General features: G+C 39.4%; 1 protein-coding gene across 4 annotated transcripts in view; it reads right to left on the bottom strand.

The window, feature by feature from the left end:
- The window catches only part of ARID1B (AT-rich interaction domain 1B), a 326,155-nt gene that overhangs the window by 210,197 nt on the left and 95,347 nt on the right, over positions 1-20,611 (bottom strand). For all 4 annotated transcript variants that reach the window (XM_058834007.1, XM_058834006.1, XM_058834008.1 and 1 more), the window contains exon 5: positions 15,800-15,910. In XM_058834007.1, coding sequence (XP_058689990.1) covers positions 15,800-15,910 — 111 coding nt within the window. The remainder of the gene's footprint in view (positions 1-15,799; positions 15,911-20,611) is intronic.

Below are 20,611 nucleotides of genomic sequence, written 5' to 3'. Positions count from 1 at the left end.
AGCCTCTGTTGACATGCTTTTCTGTATGAATCTTGCAGTGCGCAAGTGCAACAAACTCCTTCACTTCCATCATATCAATCCCTATTCTGCAAGACCTTGAGAACCTACTCTTATGTCAGTGACAGTAATAACTTCCTGTGAATTTTGTTCTTCATCCAATGTCTAAAGAAATAAGCAACTCTTCAAATTACCAAGTTCTTTTGAATTTTTATGGAATTGGTATGCTATCTCAGGCTATAGTGCTTGTGCTTTGCAAAATTCAAGAACTAGCATACTCTGAAACAATGCTTTCTCATGTAAACAGTGTATATGTTTGTAGGCCCTAGCTGCTGCTGGTAACGAGGACAAGAATTTTTTCAAAAAGAACTTCAGAAGTACCAGCTGTTGTGTTTTAATGGACGGGAGACCTTAACCAATAAGCATATGAGACCATAGCAGCAAGTCAGATAAAAATGATGGAAAAGCAGAAATTCTGACCTAAAAAAGACTTAAACAAAAAACATTCCATAGGCCATAAGCTAATGAGAATTTGGTGGGGTTTTTTTCTCCAGTTTGTCTCTGCTTCCAGCTAGTCAGAGGAATGGCTGAAGGCTTAGAGCTCTGAATAAAGATATTACTAACCCATGTAACATTGGTTTCTAAATGAATTTTTCTTCATTTATGTATTGTTTGCAAATATATTGTTTGCAAATATATTGTTTTCAGCAAGGCGTCTAGCTGTGCTGAAGGATGCAGTTATAGCTCAGCAGAAGGCTACAAATGCTAGCAAGGACAGCCATATTTTCTGGTTGCTACAGGTAGAGCATACGCTGCTGTACAACAGTACAACAGCTTTGCTGACTGTCCAAGGCGCTCAAAACAGACATTGATAGAGAGAAACGGTGGCAACTGCGTAGAACAGACGTCAAAAATTACTCAACCTAATTCAAGCTCACTGAAATCGGTGAAGAAACCCACTGCAGTAAAGTCTGAACTGGGTCCTCTAAGAATAAGGAGAGGTAGAAAAGCAGAGTGAAATTTAAATTCATTTGGGAATACGGTAGCTGTTGTTCATTCACTAACTTGGAAAAAGTCACCTGTATGGAAGAGATGCTACTGGTGGTTTGAGCTTGTATTTTTCTTCTATGTGGTTGGTTTTTTTAAACAGGCTCTCTAGTATTTTCTTCTCATTCCAAATCAAAAACTGGTATCACCTACAAGAAGCCAATATATTCTTTGACTCCCATGGGAAAAGAGTGAAAAAACATACAGAGCTTTCTCATCTGCTATATGTTTTGTGTCATGCATTATTGCAACTAAAGCTGAACTGGTTTTAGTTAAATTATCTTATGAAAATTGTCATAGTTTGATGAAGTCAACAGAGATATGACAATTACAGCAACAAAAGGCCTACACAAAAGATTTAAAAAAGAATTGGGAAACTGAAAATACCAGGAACTCTGGAAAAACCTGCAGAATGAATAATTTTAAGTTGTTCTGAATTCTGCAAATACAGCACTACGAAGAACATTGAGTACCAAAATAATTAAAGTTTATCCTCTTTATTGAAACAGTCCATGTTTGAGAATTCATGTGAGTTTTAATGTTTAATTAAGGGATTTAAACCTCGTTTTAAGTGAAAACTCAGTGCAACCTTAACTATGAACCAACGAGGTCACCTCCATAATATATTCATGTTGGGAGATCCAGGACCTGGCTTTTACATAAGTCAGTTACTACAAACACACAGTTCAAATATCAGTCACAAGCACGTGAAAAATCAATTTACAAGGAGATGAAAAAATAAATGTTCTAGGAGATAGGATATGCTAATGAAAATTAGTGTAGTGTGTTTGCTTTTTGTCCACATCCAGGTTTTGGTTTCACATCCAGTGACTGCTGAGACATGTTTATTTAGTGATTAAAAAAGAAAAAAGATTAAGCAGCAACTTTGAAAAGCCCTGTGTAGATAAAGATACGCCTGTTTTAGAAGCAATTAGTAATTTCTTATTCATGGAATGTAAACTGTTTTGTCTAATTTTCCCAGAATTTGCAGATTTAAGGGGAATACAACCCAAAGGATGAAATTCATACCCATAAAGCCAGGAGATGAGAGTAAGCCTCTAGTCCAGCTATTTAATATATGCAGCTGTACAATACTATATTCACACTTGGAGCACATTTACCCATCACTGCCTTTTTTTTTTTTTTTTTAATTTTATTTAAAAATTTAAACAGAATTTAAAAAACATATAAAAGAAAAAACTTTAAAAAATGTATGTTATTGCCACATTCATCATCACTGCAACTCCAGGCTGGCCTGCAACACAGCTCACAGCTACTGTTGGCCAAGAGTAGATACGAGCCTCACGCGGATCTCGGGTGGCCAGGGAGCTGGGAAGCCTGTCCATCTGTCATCTACCCTGGAACTCCCTGAGGCAGCAAATATATGTCCCTTGAGTTTCAGATGCACCAAAGGTGTCTACAGGAGTCACATGGATGCTGAAGATGGATGCGGTCAGGAGGGCAGGAGCCCTGCACACATAACCTCCCTGCTCGGATACCCAAGCACAGTCTGAAGTCAGCTCTGTAGGTGAAAAAAATCTCAGCGTTTTGGTCCACTGTCCACAAGCTGCAAGTCCATCCCACAGGAGGCACCATTCACATCACCACTGCCACATGGAATCAGTAAAAAAAGGACAAAAAATGGGCAATATTTGCTTTTTCCTGAGATGTCCTTGGAAGTTTTTAGGACAGAAGGATATGTGATAGATGGACAAAGCAAGGTGCCAGTAAGCGCTCCTTAACAACAAATTCACAGTTAAAAAAAAAAAAAATGAGGGAGGGAGTTGGGAGAAAATATGAATTCTGTGTTTGCTTGTTACCCTCCAAGTTTGTAACACAGAGACCATTTGTGTCAGCAAGGATGACTGAATCCCTGTATCCACAGCATTTGACTGCACTCGGATATATGCCTCCTACTAGAGACTAAAATGAAAGCTATATTTTAGAGCACTGGAAAAGTGAAACAAAGCCTGCAGCTTGTGTTTCTAGCAATACTTCTACTTGTCTAGATGTATTTCACCAGCTCCATATTAACAAGAAAGGTGGTAGACGTAAATACTGTGTCCACAGGAGTGTTCTGGATTTTTTTGTTTCCCAGTCCTTCAACCATGAGGTGCATCTCTTTTGAAGGTTGCCAACAAAAATGCTACATGTAAAGAATATGGGGTGAAAACACTATGGGTAGAAGAGAGAACAGGCGCACAATTAAAAGGCAACCCCAAAATACTTCCTCAACCCAAACCATCCACAATCATATCAAGGCTCGTGTGTGCTGACTTTGGCATCTGCCTCAATTAAATTACAAGAACAGACCAATCTGCATTGCTTTTTAGAGTGCTTCTAAAAAGCTGAATTGGCAAAAAAAAAAAAATTGAAAATAGAAATAGAAAGAAAGCTGTTTTGAACACATTAAATGGGAGTGACTAAATCCGCTGGAGGCTCGGCTCCAAGTTTTTGAAGACAAGATCAAGGAGAGAAAGGGTTAAGTCCTGAAAAATAAAAGAGCAGCAGAGCAAATCTGACTACATGTTTGAAAGGGCCTATAAAATGTTACAAGCAAAACAGGAAAGCTTGTGTTAATAATGCATAAACCAAAGGGGGGGGGGGGGGAGCTACCCATTTAATGGAATAATGCTTTTATCCCCGCAGTTAAAACGAAATAAACCATGACTATTAATCTGGTACGGCCATGTAAAAGCGCAGTTTTTAAACATTTTCGAAGAGGGGACAGCTCAGTGAGCGCTCCGGCGAGCGGGGCCTTCGCAGGGCCGCGCTCGGCGCTGCACACCAGGCTGGGCTCGGCGGAGGCCATTACCCGCCCGTCGCCATGGCGACGCTAACAGAGCGCCCGGCTTCAAAGACAAAGCTGTAATTTCAGACGCGCAGCAGCCAGAGGGAGCGGGGAGAGCTCCCTGCCACCTCACCAGCCATTACACAAACGCTCTGCTCCGTGCCGAGCCGGCCTGAACGCCGCCCGGCCCTGCCCGGCCGAAGGACACACGAGCCGAGCTTGCTACACCGACACGCTTGCGGATTTACCGCGTCATTCCAACCACCGCAACAACAAAAGTCTTTTTCGCTCTTTCATCCTAAGTGAAAAGAGTGGGGATACTTGTGAGATCATCGGTTCTGGGGAGAAAACCCTCAGCGGGAAGGGAAAAGCTCACTTAAGTTTTGCCACTGTGTGGATAATGGCAGTAAAAAGTAATGGTAGCGCAGAAATAACAGACATTAACTCAGCTTACACACTGCTGTCTCATCAATGTGCTCTTACCAAACGTGACAAAAACGTCCGCTTGGAAATCAATCTGTAAAGCTTGGCCTTGTAGCCTAGCAATAGTTCAGTGTGCTGCCTGGAAAGCCACGGATCCAAGCTCGGATGCACGTTTTAAAATCTGCTGTACTGAGTCTCCAGGAGGGAATGCAGCTTTTCTCAGAGGTGCCATGTTCCCCACTGCATCACAGCCATGTGCGGAAACCAAGGTAAAAGTAATGTACTCACCCTCTCAGTTTATAAAGCTGGGTTACCTTGTGAGCCCCTTGGAGAAGAGACCAAAGAGATGGAAAAAAAGCCAGATCTTAACCCAAAACGTGGAAGTATATTTTTTAATGTTAACACATACAGAGAGATGTGTAACAATCAAAATGGTATTACAAGCATAACTTGGTTACTGCCTAGTCCGAAGGAAATTTAACACTGTTCTGCAGAAATAGGGACACTTTGCTTTCCTCTCATACAAAAGAACTGTGAGGTTTTGCACCCTTACCAGAGAGGGACCTTCCCACCTGAGAGAGCCCAGAAGTGTCCAGAGACGCTTCTAACACAAAATCCCCAAAACAGCAGCACGGAGCACTCTGGCTGGCCAACCAACATAGCACACCACCCATGCACACACTCCAGTCTGGGATGACATGCCAGCCCTTGAGCTGACTTGGAGAGCAGCAGCACATGCCACCACACCCTGTCCCTGATCCACATTCTCCCAGTCCAAGGCACAGCGCGGCCAGCACTTGCTGTTGGGTTTTGTCACTCTGTAAAGCATGGAGGTACCTATTGCTCACAAGCTGGAGCTGGATCCTGCACGTGAGCCTGGACCAATAACCCCAGACTGAACTTGGAGAAACATAAGCTGCCTGATCTCCGCACTTGTTTAATCACGAATCTCTGAGTTCTGTGGAATACAAAATTCAGCTTTTGACAAACCTGAGCTGCCCATGTTTTTCAAAATAAGCACACAGAAACTGAGAGTATGCAAAAAATTCAAATATACCTAGACAGGTATTCAGAATGTTTAAGACTGTGGGGAAAAGTAATAATTTTAAAAAGAAAGAATAAAGGAGGAGGTTGGGTTTGGTTTTTTGTTTGTTTCTATCTTCTTTTAAATAAACATTTCTTAAAAAACCCTTTGCACCATAGCTGATCACATATTTTGTTTCCAAGTTTCATCTTTAATGGATGTGGGTGGTGAAGAAAAAAATGTGTCAGACTACGTCCTTCTAAACTCTGGAGTTTCACTGCCTGCTCTAAGTGAAGATAGTCCTTAGTTGGCCTGGCTAGCTGACTAGTGCCCTCTGACCACATCTCCATGGAAATGGAGGTCAAAATTCACTCAGAAGGGAAGGTCTGTTTTTCTAGCAAAAATAAGGTAAAGAATTTGCAGGATACGCTTCAGTCTGACCTATATTACTGTGAATATAGCATTAAAAAGCAAGCACTAGAAATCACTGGTTCTGACCAGCAAAAATTACAGAGCTAAAGTGTAAGTATATGCAAGTACATTCATGGGTGCATTTCTCATCATTTCATAGGATTTGATATGTAACCTCTGGTTCTTTGCAGAGGAGAAAGACAACTCTGTAGATAGCCAAATGGGCCCTCTCACACCGAGCTGTGGTCTCAGTGCTGGAATAACCCTCTGACCAGAAGCAGCCCAAAGCTTCCAGAGCCAAAAAAATCCTTGTATTTCATCATACCTCAGAATAGGAAAAAAAATGCTGTTACTGTGATTTCCAGTGGGGCAAAATGTCTAAAAAGCCATGCAAGAATAATCAGCAGTCATTTAAAAACATTGATGTGTATATGTAGTCTTTGTAAATCTTCTTTAAAGGTACAAGCAAAAAAAAAAGAAAGTAAAGAAGACTGAGAGAAAATGGATTATGAAGGAATCCAAAAGAAGCTATGAGATTTTACTTAGTAAAAAACAAAGTCAGCCCCCCACCCCTGAACAACAGCAATAAAATCCAGGTATTTTAAGATTTTACAGCCTTGTTTCAATAAATTCTGAAGAGCTATGCTGAAAATTGCACTGAATTTTTACTTTTTTCCCCCACTTTCATGTAGGCATGATAATAATGATACAACAAACAAGATGGAAAAAAATAGGTTTCTATGAAGCTTTCATTAAGCCATGCTATTATGAAAATCTTGACTTGAACTGTAAGTTAAAATAAAGGAAAGAAATAATCTGGAGATTTTCTTCCATCTCTACTCTTCCATGGAGTATCATACGAAAAACTGCTAAGGCTTTCAGTTTCAAGTCTAAACCTAAAAGATAACAGTTTGCATTAAGTTTTATCCCACGCCATAATGAATTAGTTCACTAGGGTCAATGTCTGTACTTAATCCATACACCACTTTATCTACCTATTTAATCTTATTTTCATTGTAACAACTGAGTTTGAAAATCTCAGGTCACTTCCACTTCCTTTATTTCCACACTTTTCAAAAGCTAGAACTGGCTATTGAATAATTTGCAGTTTAAGAAACAAAACTAGTAACATTTTAGATCTCTTTCTTTACCTTTTGTGAAAAATGCATTGGGAAATTTCATCGGCTATGATACTGTAAATCTATGCCTTATTCTATGGCATGAAACAAGCTTTGTCCTCTACACTAAGTCCACTACTGTATATTCAGCAAACCTTACTAAAGCTTACCGATGCATAATGTATTACTACATGCAAACATAAATACAAATGCTTATGTATGCTTATTTTTATATTGCTTCCCAAAATGATAACTTCAGTTGGAAGGTGGAAGATAAACCATTATGTGAATCTCCACCTTGAAGAGAAAAAAACAGAACAAAACCACCAAACCCAACACCACATTGATACAAATTCATGCAATTTAACTATAATGTAAAACAAATGATCCAGGATGGCATATTTCCCAATCCTAATGCAATTATTCAAATGTGATTCAAAATTCAGGTCTTAAGTCTTATTTAACACAGTAAATCTCACAATAAGGTTAAGATGATTAAAAGGGTCATCTGCAATTGTATGAATGGAAGGAAAGAGATCAAAAGTCTAAAGACTGGGAACTGAAAGTACCCCTTTCCTGGCATTATCAGCTTTTCTATCTTAATTTCAACACTCTGTGATGCTTCATGTCCAAAATTGCCAATTCAAACAGGATCATCTTTACAAAGTCTTGTGTTTGGAATTGAGTGGGAAATAGCACAGAATAATCTGCATGGTCTTAAAGAAAACTGATGCAGCAGGTTAAAATGTAAATGCCTTCCAAACACAAATGCAGACACCCCCTCTGCCTGTGTGTGTGTCTGCGTATATGTATTTTTAAAGGTAAATTGATAACGAAACTTATCTGCATGAAACACTTCAAAAGCACTTCTCATATACAGCACAATATAGCACAGATGCTGTAAAAAGTCACCACATATCACTGTCTTCAAGAAAAGATTCATAGTGAATCTGAGATGTATGGCTTCAGCAAAGAAAGGAAGGTTTTAGAGGTTTAAGTAGTACAAGACATTAGGTTAAAAGAAAACATATTTAAGGAATGTTTAAAAACCTGTTTCAAACCTCAAAAAACCCCAACAAGCAACCAACAACAAAAGAACACTACTAAAAGATGTGAATGGCCTCACAGTACAGGACTGAATTTATCATTATTCAAGCACACTATTATGAAACAAACAATATGTTACAAACACTTCCCATTTGCACTGTGATGGCACCTAGAATCCCCAGCAATTATGGACACACTATAAACAATCAGACAAAGCACTGTGAAACCTGGCCTAATCTTACCACTATTGACCGTGACTGCACAAACATCTGCTCACACAGAAACAGCGGCTGACCAGGACCACTCTGGAGTCAGCTTCACATCAAAGACTGGTACCTTTTTTTTAAAAAAAACATGAAAGCTGTGACAATAGCACCAGAAACCAACATGTTCCAAACAAACAGGAATGGAAGGAGGAAGAAAAAGAAAAGGCATCTACTGCTAGGCTTCTGATGGTGCTGGTCAGAGTGAGTTGCTGTGTTTAGCCAAGGTTATGAAGCTGAGGTCATACTTCACAACGGTTGGACAAGCAAAGGAGTTACTTGAAAAAAAAGTCTGATCTTACAGGAAGACTTGTGGTAAAAATAAGGAAAAAACATTTACAGTGTCTCAGGTACTTCCTGAAATAGTATTCAAGTGAGTAACACTCCTTTGTCTTACTTTCTGCGTTGTAATCCCAATGTTCACACAGGCATGAACAAAGACATGCACCAGGGAATACATTAAGCTTTGGAATTTATAGTATGCTATCAACTCAAAATTTACAAACAACCAAGCAGATAAGATATGTGTGCTTTTATACACTATACATGTATGTACACACATTATGTAAAATGTTCAAACAGTAAAAACTGATCCCCAAATAAAAAAAAAATCCCTACCACTTTTAGATTCTCAAATGCAGAACATAAAGGCACAGACTTGGAAATTTAGGCAGATTTAAAGGACAGCCAGTGCAGTTACTGCCCCTGCAGCAAGTACATCTGAGACACGCATGCAGAGGCATCCGTGCTACTGTAGTTTATGGCCTTGCATACTGAAGTAATACTTTGGGAGCTTTCAGTTTACCCTTCATTTCAAGCCACAAGATTTGGTGGTTCAGGGGCTACCACAAGGGCAGTTCAGTCACCCTAGCTAGGAGGGCAGTAGCCTCTGTGGAAGGGATCAACATGAGGCAGGGGGTGGTAAGGAAATAAAAATTAAAATGCTTCAACCACCCAAATTAAATCTGTTTCTTTAATTTCTGAATCAGCCAATACTATTCTAGTATTTGGAGGTATATGATGCAACTTCTCATGGCTTCAAAAAGCATTGCAGGAGAAAAAGCTACTAATACTTTACTATTCCACTTAGAACAATATTGGCCTATTTAACTACGAATTTTTGCAACCTTAACCACTACTGGGATCTATAATCCCTTAGCAGGTTTCCCACATAAATTTCATGTAGAGGTCAGACTAAGTATTTCTTTTTGTATTTGTAAATTTTCTTAGATGATAAATTAGCCATTTTGTTATTACAGGGATGTTGTACACATTGTAAATGTAAAGTATTTTGAATCTGGAGAAGATGATGAATAGTCAAGTATCTTTTTTACAATACTTAGTGAAATTACTTTTTATACTTCAATAACAACTCAAAACTCCTCTTTTAAATAAATATGATCAATCTGTCAGGCAAAACCAAGTAATTCTGTAAAGCACAAAATACAAATTAATAACAACAGGTCCTTCTCTTCACACTACAGATACTAAGAATACCTAATTCAAGCATCCGTAATTTTTGTTTCAGTGTTTCAGCTTAACCCTACATGGACAATGCATACCCAGGGCTGCTCTGCACTACTTTCACTGCATTTTTTCCCCAAAATGGGACTTCATGTACAAGTTGACTCTAGGACAATGAATCACTTTGACCACCCTACGTGAAGTCCTGGTTTAACAGAAGTCAAATGTAGAATGTGGGCAAGAACGTGGGCACACAAAGTTCCCTGGTAACATCACCAATGTCAGTGGTGCTGCAGTGGCTCACACTGGTTTTGACCCATTATTCTGACTAACACAAATGTGAGGCCACATAGAGAATCTGGATGCAGCAGCTACAGAACATAGTTTGCATCTCAGAAACGCACAGAAATACATATAGTTGATATCTCTATACATATGTGTTGTGTGAAACTGGTTCTAGCTACAGGTTTATTACAAAGAATGTTAAGGGAAGAAAAAAAACAACCTAGCAACTGCACTTGATCCAGAATTAAAATAACTTGGAAAAAATAGCAGCTTCTTCCAACTCTGCACGTAATGGCTAAGAAAAACCTTTGAGATAGCTTAGTCACTTCTTTGCAACTTGAAGCTTTTTTCCTTTTATTCCAGGCTTAAACAAAGTTCAGTGGGGCATCAAACTGCCTCAGTTTTAAATTACAGTCTGTACTTTAAAATAGAATGCATGCACCACATGTTCCTGAAGCTAGAGGGTGGGAGTGTTATTCACTGAAAATTGAAGGCTTGTTGAGTCAATAATCTTCTTTCACAGAGTAACAATTTTCAGCTAAAATTTCTTGACCCAAACAAAGGAAAACAAAATCATTCAGTTATTTTACAATGTTGCAGAAAAGAGAAAGGAAAAGTGGGAAAGAGGCACACCAGTTTTATCCTACTTGATGTAAAAACAGTGGAGAATTTAATTCACAAGTATTACATGCTTGTCATTTCTTTCTTGTTCACGGTTTACCATACTCCCAAACAGATATTTTCATGCAGAGACATGAACAACTTTAGGACAGATTTGCTATCATGTACTACACACATCTATCAGCTGGCAACAGCATTTGACTCCCAAGAATTAAAAATAATCAATTTATAGGATTTTTTTTCTCTTCTTTCTCAAATCACAACCAATACTCTGTATTTTTAAAATAGTACTTAAATTTAGATCAAACTTTGTATTTGCTTACCTGCAAAGAATTCAACAAAGAGTAGAAAAAAGGAGGGTTACTGCACTACGTTCTCTTTAATACTGCTTTGTCCTTACAAGAATGGCTATAGTGGTAATTAATATTTACATGATGGTAGTGCCCACAGCCCTGATCATGATTAGAGCTTACTGGACTAAGCTGTGTATAAATGTCACCAGAGTCCCTCATCCCAGTTGTTTAATCTCTGAGAAAAGAAGAGTTACCTCCTGCTCTCAATCATAGTTGCTTAAGTAATGCTAGGAAGTGTTTTCCTGGTCTATTAAGAGTTCACCTAATAAAGGCATTTGTTCAGGGTGTACTGTTGCTTGAGATGACTTTCTCAACTACTTCTTTACTACTTCATATTCTAGAAGCGGAACAGAGAATCTGGATTCCCAAACCCTCCCATGTATTTTCCTCATAGCCTACACCTACTGAGATCCATCTGAAATTATGCTGTTCCATGAGCCAAGTGTATCTAGTTTTGGATTTAGTTCACTACTAATTCCCAACACAGGTCCTCTGAAATCTAATTTAGTACCTGCCTTCTACAACAAAAAAGGCGTGTCAACCGGAGGAAAAACTGTCCAGCACTCTAAACATCTTTCAGAGGCTCATTAAAATGAGGTAGAACAGAACTGTGAAGTACTTAATACAATCAGGAAGGGATTGCTGATGTGCTGTTTTCCATGGTACCAAGCATAATGAAACAAGACAACTGATATCTTAAAAAAGTTTATCTGTCCAAGCAACAGTATGCATTATTTTGAGCTCATACAACTGTAGATGTGTAGAATCACAACCAACTTTGTCAGGTCACAGCACTGCAGAAGATTCAAGTGGCATCCTACCTCCATTCTGGGCTACTATTTTGTTTTGCATAGGAATTGCTCTGCCTCAATGAAAAGACCCAGTGAATAACTGATGTCACAGAATGAATCCATAAACTCTGAATTCTGAACGATCTAGCAGAATAGTGTACCTCAATTCCAGGTACAATCTTCCCCTTTCAACACTGCATGACCTCCAGAAAGCACAAGATAAATCTAAGTTATGACACTAAAGCCACAATTTCCCTATCGTTTACATGGATGCAGGTGAGGACCACCACAATCCCACCTTGTCCACAGCCTCCATCCACGCATGCTCATGCCTCCACACTTGCACTCAGGGGCTTGCATTAAACAGCTTAGGGATGGGAACTGGCAGAAATCTCGCCTTACAAAAAGAAGTGCACTGTCTTCTGTCTGTCTGTGGCTCTGTGACAGCTATAGGGCCTGACGGTGAACACTGGAATCTGCTTTGCCACCGTGTCTCAGCTGACAGGAGGACAGCAAGGTCATACAGTAATTTAGGATATGGCTAAAATGAAAGCTGCCGTGCTCCTCACTGTCTGTCCCCTTTCCCATCACAGCTACTGATTCCCATCTCCTCTTCCAAGGTGCCACTGATGCCCATGCAGCTACTCAGTGATTCAGTCAAACTAACCAAGAAGTAGATTATTTTTCATCTGGTTCAGTTCCCCAAGTCAAATCCACTGGTTAGTCCCAGCAGCAACAGTGGAGGAGACAGGATGGCACAGACAAGATGTTGTGGGGCACACAGCAGCACTGCAGCTGCCCTGGCTTACAACAGCTCAAGATGCCACAGAGCTTTTACCTGTAGGCTGCAACAAAAAAGCCTTAGCAGAAACCTGTCTTTCAAAAGCTTGGCAACCTTGGGCCATTCGGCCTCATAGCTCAAACAAGCACACCTGGCACTGGGAAAAATAGGGCATTATTAAAACAAAGTAACAGCAAAACCAGTAGCACCTATCTGAAATGACTTTAATACTCATGCCAATTAAAATAAATTAAATTAATTCATGTTTTCTGCTCCTCATTCTATCAACACAATCCAATGTGAACATTTATAAATGCACTTATTAAAGACAAAATAAAGGATTAGTCTTCATACACACACACAGCCTACTGCTGACACAAGCTTCTTTCCCTGCAACGACAAATCTGCAGATACATCCTTTGGAAGCTTTTTCCTCTAAGTTTGCTCCAGCTTTCTCAGAATAGAAAAAAATGTGTATGTTGCTATCATCCCTTAAATCTTGATAAATATGTTCTGTAGTAGTTGTTCTTTAGACAATTCCATTCAGGCCTCTCCCCCTTTATTCCTCCCTCCACTCTAACAGGGAACAGTTTCTGTTTATGACTTCCTTTCCTTCACAGAGTACCTAACTCCCATGTTTTCTCAAAGGCTTGAGATTTCCTTCTAATTGTGACCCCTACAAAAGTGCTTGGAGCAGTATTCTGTTCAGCTTTTCATTTGGGCTCTCAGTGACTCCACATGGTCAGAGACCCACAGGTCAAACCCTCCAGATATCAGAGCAGTTAGGAGAAGGAAAGCAAGCATTGTATAGAATCTGACAGGCCATTAGAAGTAGCTAATAAAGCCATATTTTGTTTGTAGCCATTTGTTACCAACCCACATTACAAATTTGTCTGCTTTGAACTTTATGGGAACATTCATGCCAGGACTTTTATATACAATGTGTGAAGGAAACGGAACAACTATTGAGCTGTTTAGCTGTGCTTACTGTGACACAAACCTGCTGAAAAAACTCCCCCAAAAAGGTGACACAAGCCAGCATTCAGTGCTGCAGAAAGTGGCCAGCTCCTCTTCAAATCCATCAAAGGGAAGTTCTTTTTTTAAAGCCACATCAGAGAAAACCATTCACCATTTAGTATTACATCTCTTTTGTTGTTTTTCGACACTTGTATAAGCCTGCAATATAGCTGCTGTGATTTTACACAATGCCCTTAAGAAATAAAAAGATAACGGGCAAATTGTATAAATACCAGAGCACCATGAAACAAGACATAACTAAATTTTATTAAAAGCCTAACACCACTGCTATAATTTCAAGCTTCACTGTACAGAGACAACTTACTGACTACTACCCTGAAGAACCACATTACCCTAAAAACAAGCTTAAGAAGCCATATTGAGTATACCAAAATGAAGCTAACTAGGAATACTGAACAAGGAATAGTGATCAAGGGTTTTCATAAGCAGTCTAAAACAGAATACAGAGCTCTCCTGCTTCAGGGAAAAACCACCATGTTCAAACCATTACCCCAAACAGACTTGTATTAAAGCTTTTAATGTATGGATCATCAAAAAACCCTTGTTGCTACATACAAAGAATTGAGGTTGTTTTTAAATTTGAAAAACAAAACAAACAAAAACTCCACAGCAACACCAAAATACAGAATTACAGTATCCTCCAATTCCCCTCCACATGAAAACAGCAGTGTTTTTTGAGTATATGAAGTGCTCTCAGGTTATGCATCAAAGCTTTTCAGTAATTAGGTGTCTCAGTAACAGCATTTGGGACCAACTTAGAGTTTAAGCTCAGTGGCCAAAATGGTTAACATTCACTGTTAATACAACCAGCTTACTCATACCTAGAATAATTATGAGCTACTAAATATACCAAACACTCAGGGACACAGATAATACCCAATACTCTGCTTAAATATCTTGATAGGACAGAGCATGGATTAAAAGTAGGACAATTGTTTAAGAAAAAACACAGGCAAAATTAGCAGAACATTAGTTGATAAATAACTTCACTTCTCTCTACCCTAATAAACAGTGTTCCTGAAAAACTGGGAGATTTTCCCAGTCCTTTTTAGTATCCCTGCTTTTTAAATTAGGTAGTTGTTGCCAAAACAGTTCAATGTCCACAGGAGCTACTACTTTAAAGGTAACTGGCAGCTTCCATTTTTGAGAACTGTTCAGACAAATTAGTCTGTTTAAAAAAGGGTTCATGAAAAACTGTCAAATTAATACTAGGTTCAAAGCAAATGAATATCTTTTCTCATACTAGTTTCCATAGCTTTTCCAGAGACTTGCATGTCTCAAACATCATGTAAAGAATTTGTAGTACATATTTGTAGCACACCTCTCCTAGGTGCCAAAGATGTAACTTTAAAATGCGATGAAGATGTTTATTGCCTCGTTTTTATGGATTTACAATTGTGCCATGTGCCAGAGGTAATATATACAACGTACTACCAAATTTCACAAATATATGTGGTATCTTGATATAGTAAACTTTTCAGAGAGATCCCTCTGCCAACTAAAAATGAATACATATCTAGTGAACTGTGGGAAATATCCTACTTGTCTCTGATACATTATTCCAAGCCAGAGGTCACATAGTTTATAAAATTTTCATCATTTAAGCTGAATTTACTCTAGCTGGTTTAAATTCATGCTAGTTTATACCAACAAACAAGAAAATCCCCAAACCACAAGGAGCACACAGAAACAAGACTAAGTACTTTGTCCATTATAAGACCTTCAAAAATTCAAGTAGCTGCAATGCTTTCACAACGTATATTCATTTGTGCTGTTTCCCCCACAGCAGAATGCATAGAGCTCAGAAAAGCTGATAAATATTAGTCCAAAATAACCTCCTAACCAAAAATCAACCTAGCCTAAGTACTGCTGTCATTCATGCTTTTACAGTTGTGTAGAATAGACAGTAACAGAATTAACATGTCAAACTCATTACTGATGATCAGGGTTGGGAACAGACTACTCTTGGTAACAGTATTCTAAACCAGAATCTACTGAAAACATTTGAAAAAGGACACAGAAAAAAGCTTCTTCCTGACCAGATTGGTTTCTGCAAGTATGGAATTTCATAAGTTTAAAAAATCAATTTCCTCTACGCAAATATACATGTGCAGAAGCACAGAACATGCATGTGTGTAAATAGTGCCATTCTGAACCAGAACAAGCTTAAGCCAAGTCCACTCATATACAAGCTATATGTTCCCATATTTTTAAAAACAATTTTTCATCAACCTTATTTAGTATTTCTTCTTTCACTACTTCTCATCTGCTCATCCCAGATGCAATGAAGCGGTATGTAAAGTGCTTTCAATTTTAAAATACTGAAGCAAACATTATTTTCTTACTGGTAAGCTTGATGGTCTTTCTTGCTGGATTAGATTCAAGTCTTCATGGTTAGGCTTTCCTGGGGCCATAGGGGGTTGAGATCTGGTTCCATAGCCTTCCTGAGACATGTCCTGCAACAAGAGTTGTAAAAGAATTATTAACCTGACTCAGTAATTATAATTAAATATGCATCACAGAAGGGTGAAAAAAACAACAGCTGAGTGCTGATGTTTTTTTGTTCTGAAGTTTTTACTAGTTAAACCTTTCTGATACAAGTATCAAGCCCACTATGACATGTGCTGTTTGTAAAGTAAACCAGGGAGCTGAGATGCATGCCAACAACCAGCAGGGAATCATACCACTGGAACATGGGAAAACACACAAAACCAAAGCTCTAAAATAAACAGCCCCATTTTACTGTAAAAGAGTAAGTAGTAAGTGCAAACATTCATCCTACTCTAAGACGTATTCTCCAGTGTTTTGATAAAGTACTGAGCCAGGTGGAAGATTGGACTTGAAAATAGGATTGCAATCACGCTGTGTAATCAGACTCCTGTAACAACCCTGGATTTACCATCAGTACTACTGGCGCAAATTTCAAACCCTGGCCATGAGGTCACAGCACACAGCACAGCCGCTGCATCTGCTGCTGGCACATTCTGTCTGATGGGTTAGAGGGCACGTGTATTTGATCAAGAGTAGCTTCAAAGCCTGTACCAGTAACCTGGGGATTTTCCTCCCTACACAAGCCCAAGCAGTCCTAGTTAATGGCCCAACACAACACCCACCATGCACGGGTGGGGGGAGCAATGAAACAACCTCCTGTCCTGCACCCCATCCCCCACCCGCCAGCACAAGCTCATTTCCCACGCAGAGATACTTGCCCATTTGCAAAGCCTTAAATTCAGGCTTCTTTTTAGCTTCTATAGCAGCTTCTACACCAGCTTCTTTAGGGAGAACAACAGAAAGCTCAATACTGACTTCAGCATGTACAACTGGCAGGGAAAGTTGAAGAACCAGTTCCTGCTAGAAAAGATATCTCACTTTTTTTTTGTTTTTAAATTATTTAACTCTCCTCTCCCTTTCCCTAGTCTACTACCAGTTTAGTTTCCTTCAGCCATCCTCAGGCCTTCAATTTTTTAACGTACCTGAAGCAGGCAGGAGCCGCAAGGCACAGAAGGATAGGGCAAGCTGCCCTCTGCCCCACCCCACCATCACCTTGCTGCTGCCTGTGCAGGGCTGCTCAGGCAGCCCAGTGCCCACAGCCACAGCTGTGGCTCATGCACAACCTCCAGAAGGCAGCTGGCTGGCAGAGCAGGAAAGCTTTCTGTCTCCAGTTTTAGCCCAGCTTCTGACAGAGAGAAATTTGTTAACAACTGTACCATTTCCATTCAGCCCCTTCCACCCATTTGGACTCTCACAGATTATTTTAAGGGATGTGGAAAATTCAATGGGGCTAATTAAACAAACCCCAGCAAACTTGATACGATATAAACCCAGCAATAAATGACCCTATCCCTAAGCCTGTGCCAAGTAAAATCAAGAAACACTTAAAAGGCCAGCACTTCAATGTGGTTACCAGCAGAGGGTAACAATTAGGCTTAAGGGTGACAAAGGCTGATGGCTGAATGATTATTATCCCCTGTGACCCCCCGCACTCCCTCCCGCCCAGATTTCCACTTGTCACACAGCTCTCCTGCTGCGCACACCAGCAGGTTCCTGTGGATTAACAGTGAGGTTTAAAATCAACAAATGGCACAAGGCCTCCATTCAGCAGCCTTCACCCCAGTACAAAGGAGTAGAAAGGTGCAGGACAGCTTCACAATAGGCAAACAAATGAGCAAACCTCTGCTTTCCTTTTTATTTAAAAACACACACACACACACACACACACGCACATGCACACACACATACACACACACGCACACACACTATGCTCACGCACGCTGGGGCTGTCACTACACAGGCATTTGCAATAAACCCAGCAACCCCAGATTTCAACTTCCAATTCAGCGTTCAATGCTCTTCTTCCTAATTCTTAAAAAATTGCAGCAAATAAAAACCACTTGTCAAAACAACAACAACAAAAACCACACAGTTATACCAAGAGTGGTGAAAAAGGATAAATGGAATATTCAGTTTAGGAGACGTCACTGTAGAAACACAATTGTTCCTTTTTCCAAACAGACACTACAGAATTTTGCTGGGAAGCAAAACATGTTTTATATATTGAAAAATCAAGAGCCATTACTTCCTTAGAAAGTACCAAGCATGGGTTTTCCCACATGTTTGCAAGACTTTAACCTTGCTTCCTACTGAAATTTCCAGGGAGACCAAAGAAGGAGAGAGAAAAGACAGCATTCTTTCTCATGAGAAATACTGCTGGTTGAATGGAATTTACTTTTACCTGGGTATTTGAAGACAATGTATGAAATATCTTTCCACACACTGAAGAGTACATTAAAAACCCCAGACACAACACTCTTTGTCTTTTTAGATGCACCGTTTTCATAGAGCTTTCCTTTCTGTCTGTAAAAAATCAAATCCATTTGCTCAGCTCTAAGTGAGGTTTGGAAACACACACACATTTGTGATTGTTAAAGATGCAGGCACCTGTGCACTTCAAATGGGACTGAGATCACAAACTCTTTCTTACATTCTCTGTTAAGCTATGTAGATACTTGGATCACTAGAAACTTGGAAAGCAGCTCTTGAGAAGTAAAGGATCAGTTTGCTCTCAGTAAGCTGCAGGCATGGGAATCTCCCAGATGAAATATGCATGGGACTGTGTGTATAATTTTATCTGTTTATACACATGTATTGTCCAATAAAAAGTCCATTTATATCCTAAACATAATGGTTAAATAATAGCATATTTCACTAAGAGGTTGGCTTCATAACCAGAGTAGTACTTAGTATCATTTTCACTGAAAAACAGAAGAGAGAAAATCCCTACTGCCTTTCTTCAGTTCTGCATTTGGAAATTTTGTTAACATACAGCATATTACGGAATAGCTACAACAGATTTTGAGAGATAAATAAGAAATAAGGACAGAAGTATTAGAGTAAATTGTCTGTCACAGAGGAAATGCATGGAATTGGCAATTTTCGCAGCTTTGAAAGGTCATTTTTCTTCCTAGCATCTAGGAATGGATTTATTGGGGACTGAACAGAGGGAACATAAGGGTAAGAGGAACATGTTACCACGTGTTGTGCTACAGTCATGGCTGAGGAATTCCCCATTGATACTGGGGCTCAGTCTTCTCCTGGGATTCCTTACTTCTTTTGACTCCCAGTATTTCATCCATCATTGACATCAGCTTTCAAAATAAAGCTTATGATTTTTTATGAATCACAAAAAATCCTTCCTCCCATAGATGAGCATGTGTGTAAGACAGAAACCCAGGCTTTTATAAACAGAAGGCTACAAGTTTCCACTCAGAACTTCCCAGCTTGGCACAAACCCAATCATATCATAGCTGTTACAGTACAAACTGTCAACAAAGTTGTAAAATAACTAAAGTCGGGGATTCCCCCATCAGATTTTAGAAAAGCACAGGGACAAATAATCAGCAAGTCATAAACATATACTCAAAATAGCTGAGGTTTAGACTTTTTTAGACTTTTGAAAACATATTTATGATTAAAACAGGTAGACCCAAAAAAAAAAAGACTATATATAAAGAGCCTAAAGCCTAGATAGATATTGTGTAAGCTGTTCAGAAATTGATCCATAAACAATTATTATATTTGGGAAGCAGCAATATTAACAGCAACCAATTGCTTATCATCCACAGAGCCTGGACTAGCTATTCACCTCCTATTTATGTACACTTCCAGCTTTTTCTGCAAGTTGAGGTATATGGAACTCAAGATTTCTGTAGTCTAACCAGTAAGGGAGGAAATGGGATATTTTCATCCCTCTTGTTCTCTGTTACTGTGTTCATCTTAGAGACTTTCAAAGTCTCTGATTCTGGTGTGGGATTTCACTACCACAGAGGTTTAAAGCGACAGAGTGAGCCTCCATACTGGCCTGCAATAATGTCAAAGGCTCTTTGTTCCTGCCTCCCACAATTCTTGCAGCTGGACACACATCCCTTAGTTTGTGTTAGTGGTCTTTATTAGACCACTTTGTTAGATGGTGCAACTTAAAACTTGCCAGGTAAGTAACCTCTTCCACCTCAGCTTCATCATGACTTACTGAGTAGAGCTGGCCTTGGGAAGGGCTGGGTGAGCAAGAGAGGAAGGAAACTTCCCTTCTCTGGCAGCAGCCAGCCTTGAGCCTGGCTCCACACTTGCAGGACTCAATTACACTGCAAACACTTTGGAGCAGACCACTGCCAGACGGCTTTCTCCCTTTTTCCTGTGCAATGGTAATTAGTGCCATGCTTCCATTCTCTAGCTGGACCTAGCCTGAGACAAGCATGCCTGTCCGCATGGATGTGTTCTCGGCAAATCTGAATGAATACAGTGCCAAAAATGATTGAAACCCTGTAGATGAAATGCATATTTGTTTTAAGTTTTGCCAAAGGAGATTAGATCTAATTATTGAATAGTTTAAATTATTTTTAATGGAAAACGAAAGCATAGTGAAAATATTAATTTTTGAGGGGAAAACCACATTTAAAGGAGGGCTGGGTGAGAAATATCATTCAGGATTCATTCACTGCTACTGCAGTGAGTTTCAGAGGGATAACATGACCACCCAGGAAGATAAGTACCATGATGGTTTAACAGAAAGAAGATAATTTATTGAAAATAATATGCTAGAATTCAATATGAAAAAACTCATTAAAAACTATTTTAGCCCCTGTTCTTGATTCAGTGGGTAA

Source organism: Poecile atricapillus, chromosome 3 (assembly GCF_030490865.1).
Source record: "Poecile atricapillus isolate bPoeAtr1 chromosome 3, bPoeAtr1.hap1, whole genome shotgun sequence".
Lineage (NCBI taxonomy): Eukaryota > Metazoa > Chordata > Aves > Passeriformes > Paridae > Poecile > Poecile atricapillus.
This window is presented reverse-complemented; position numbering and strand designations above follow the sequence as displayed.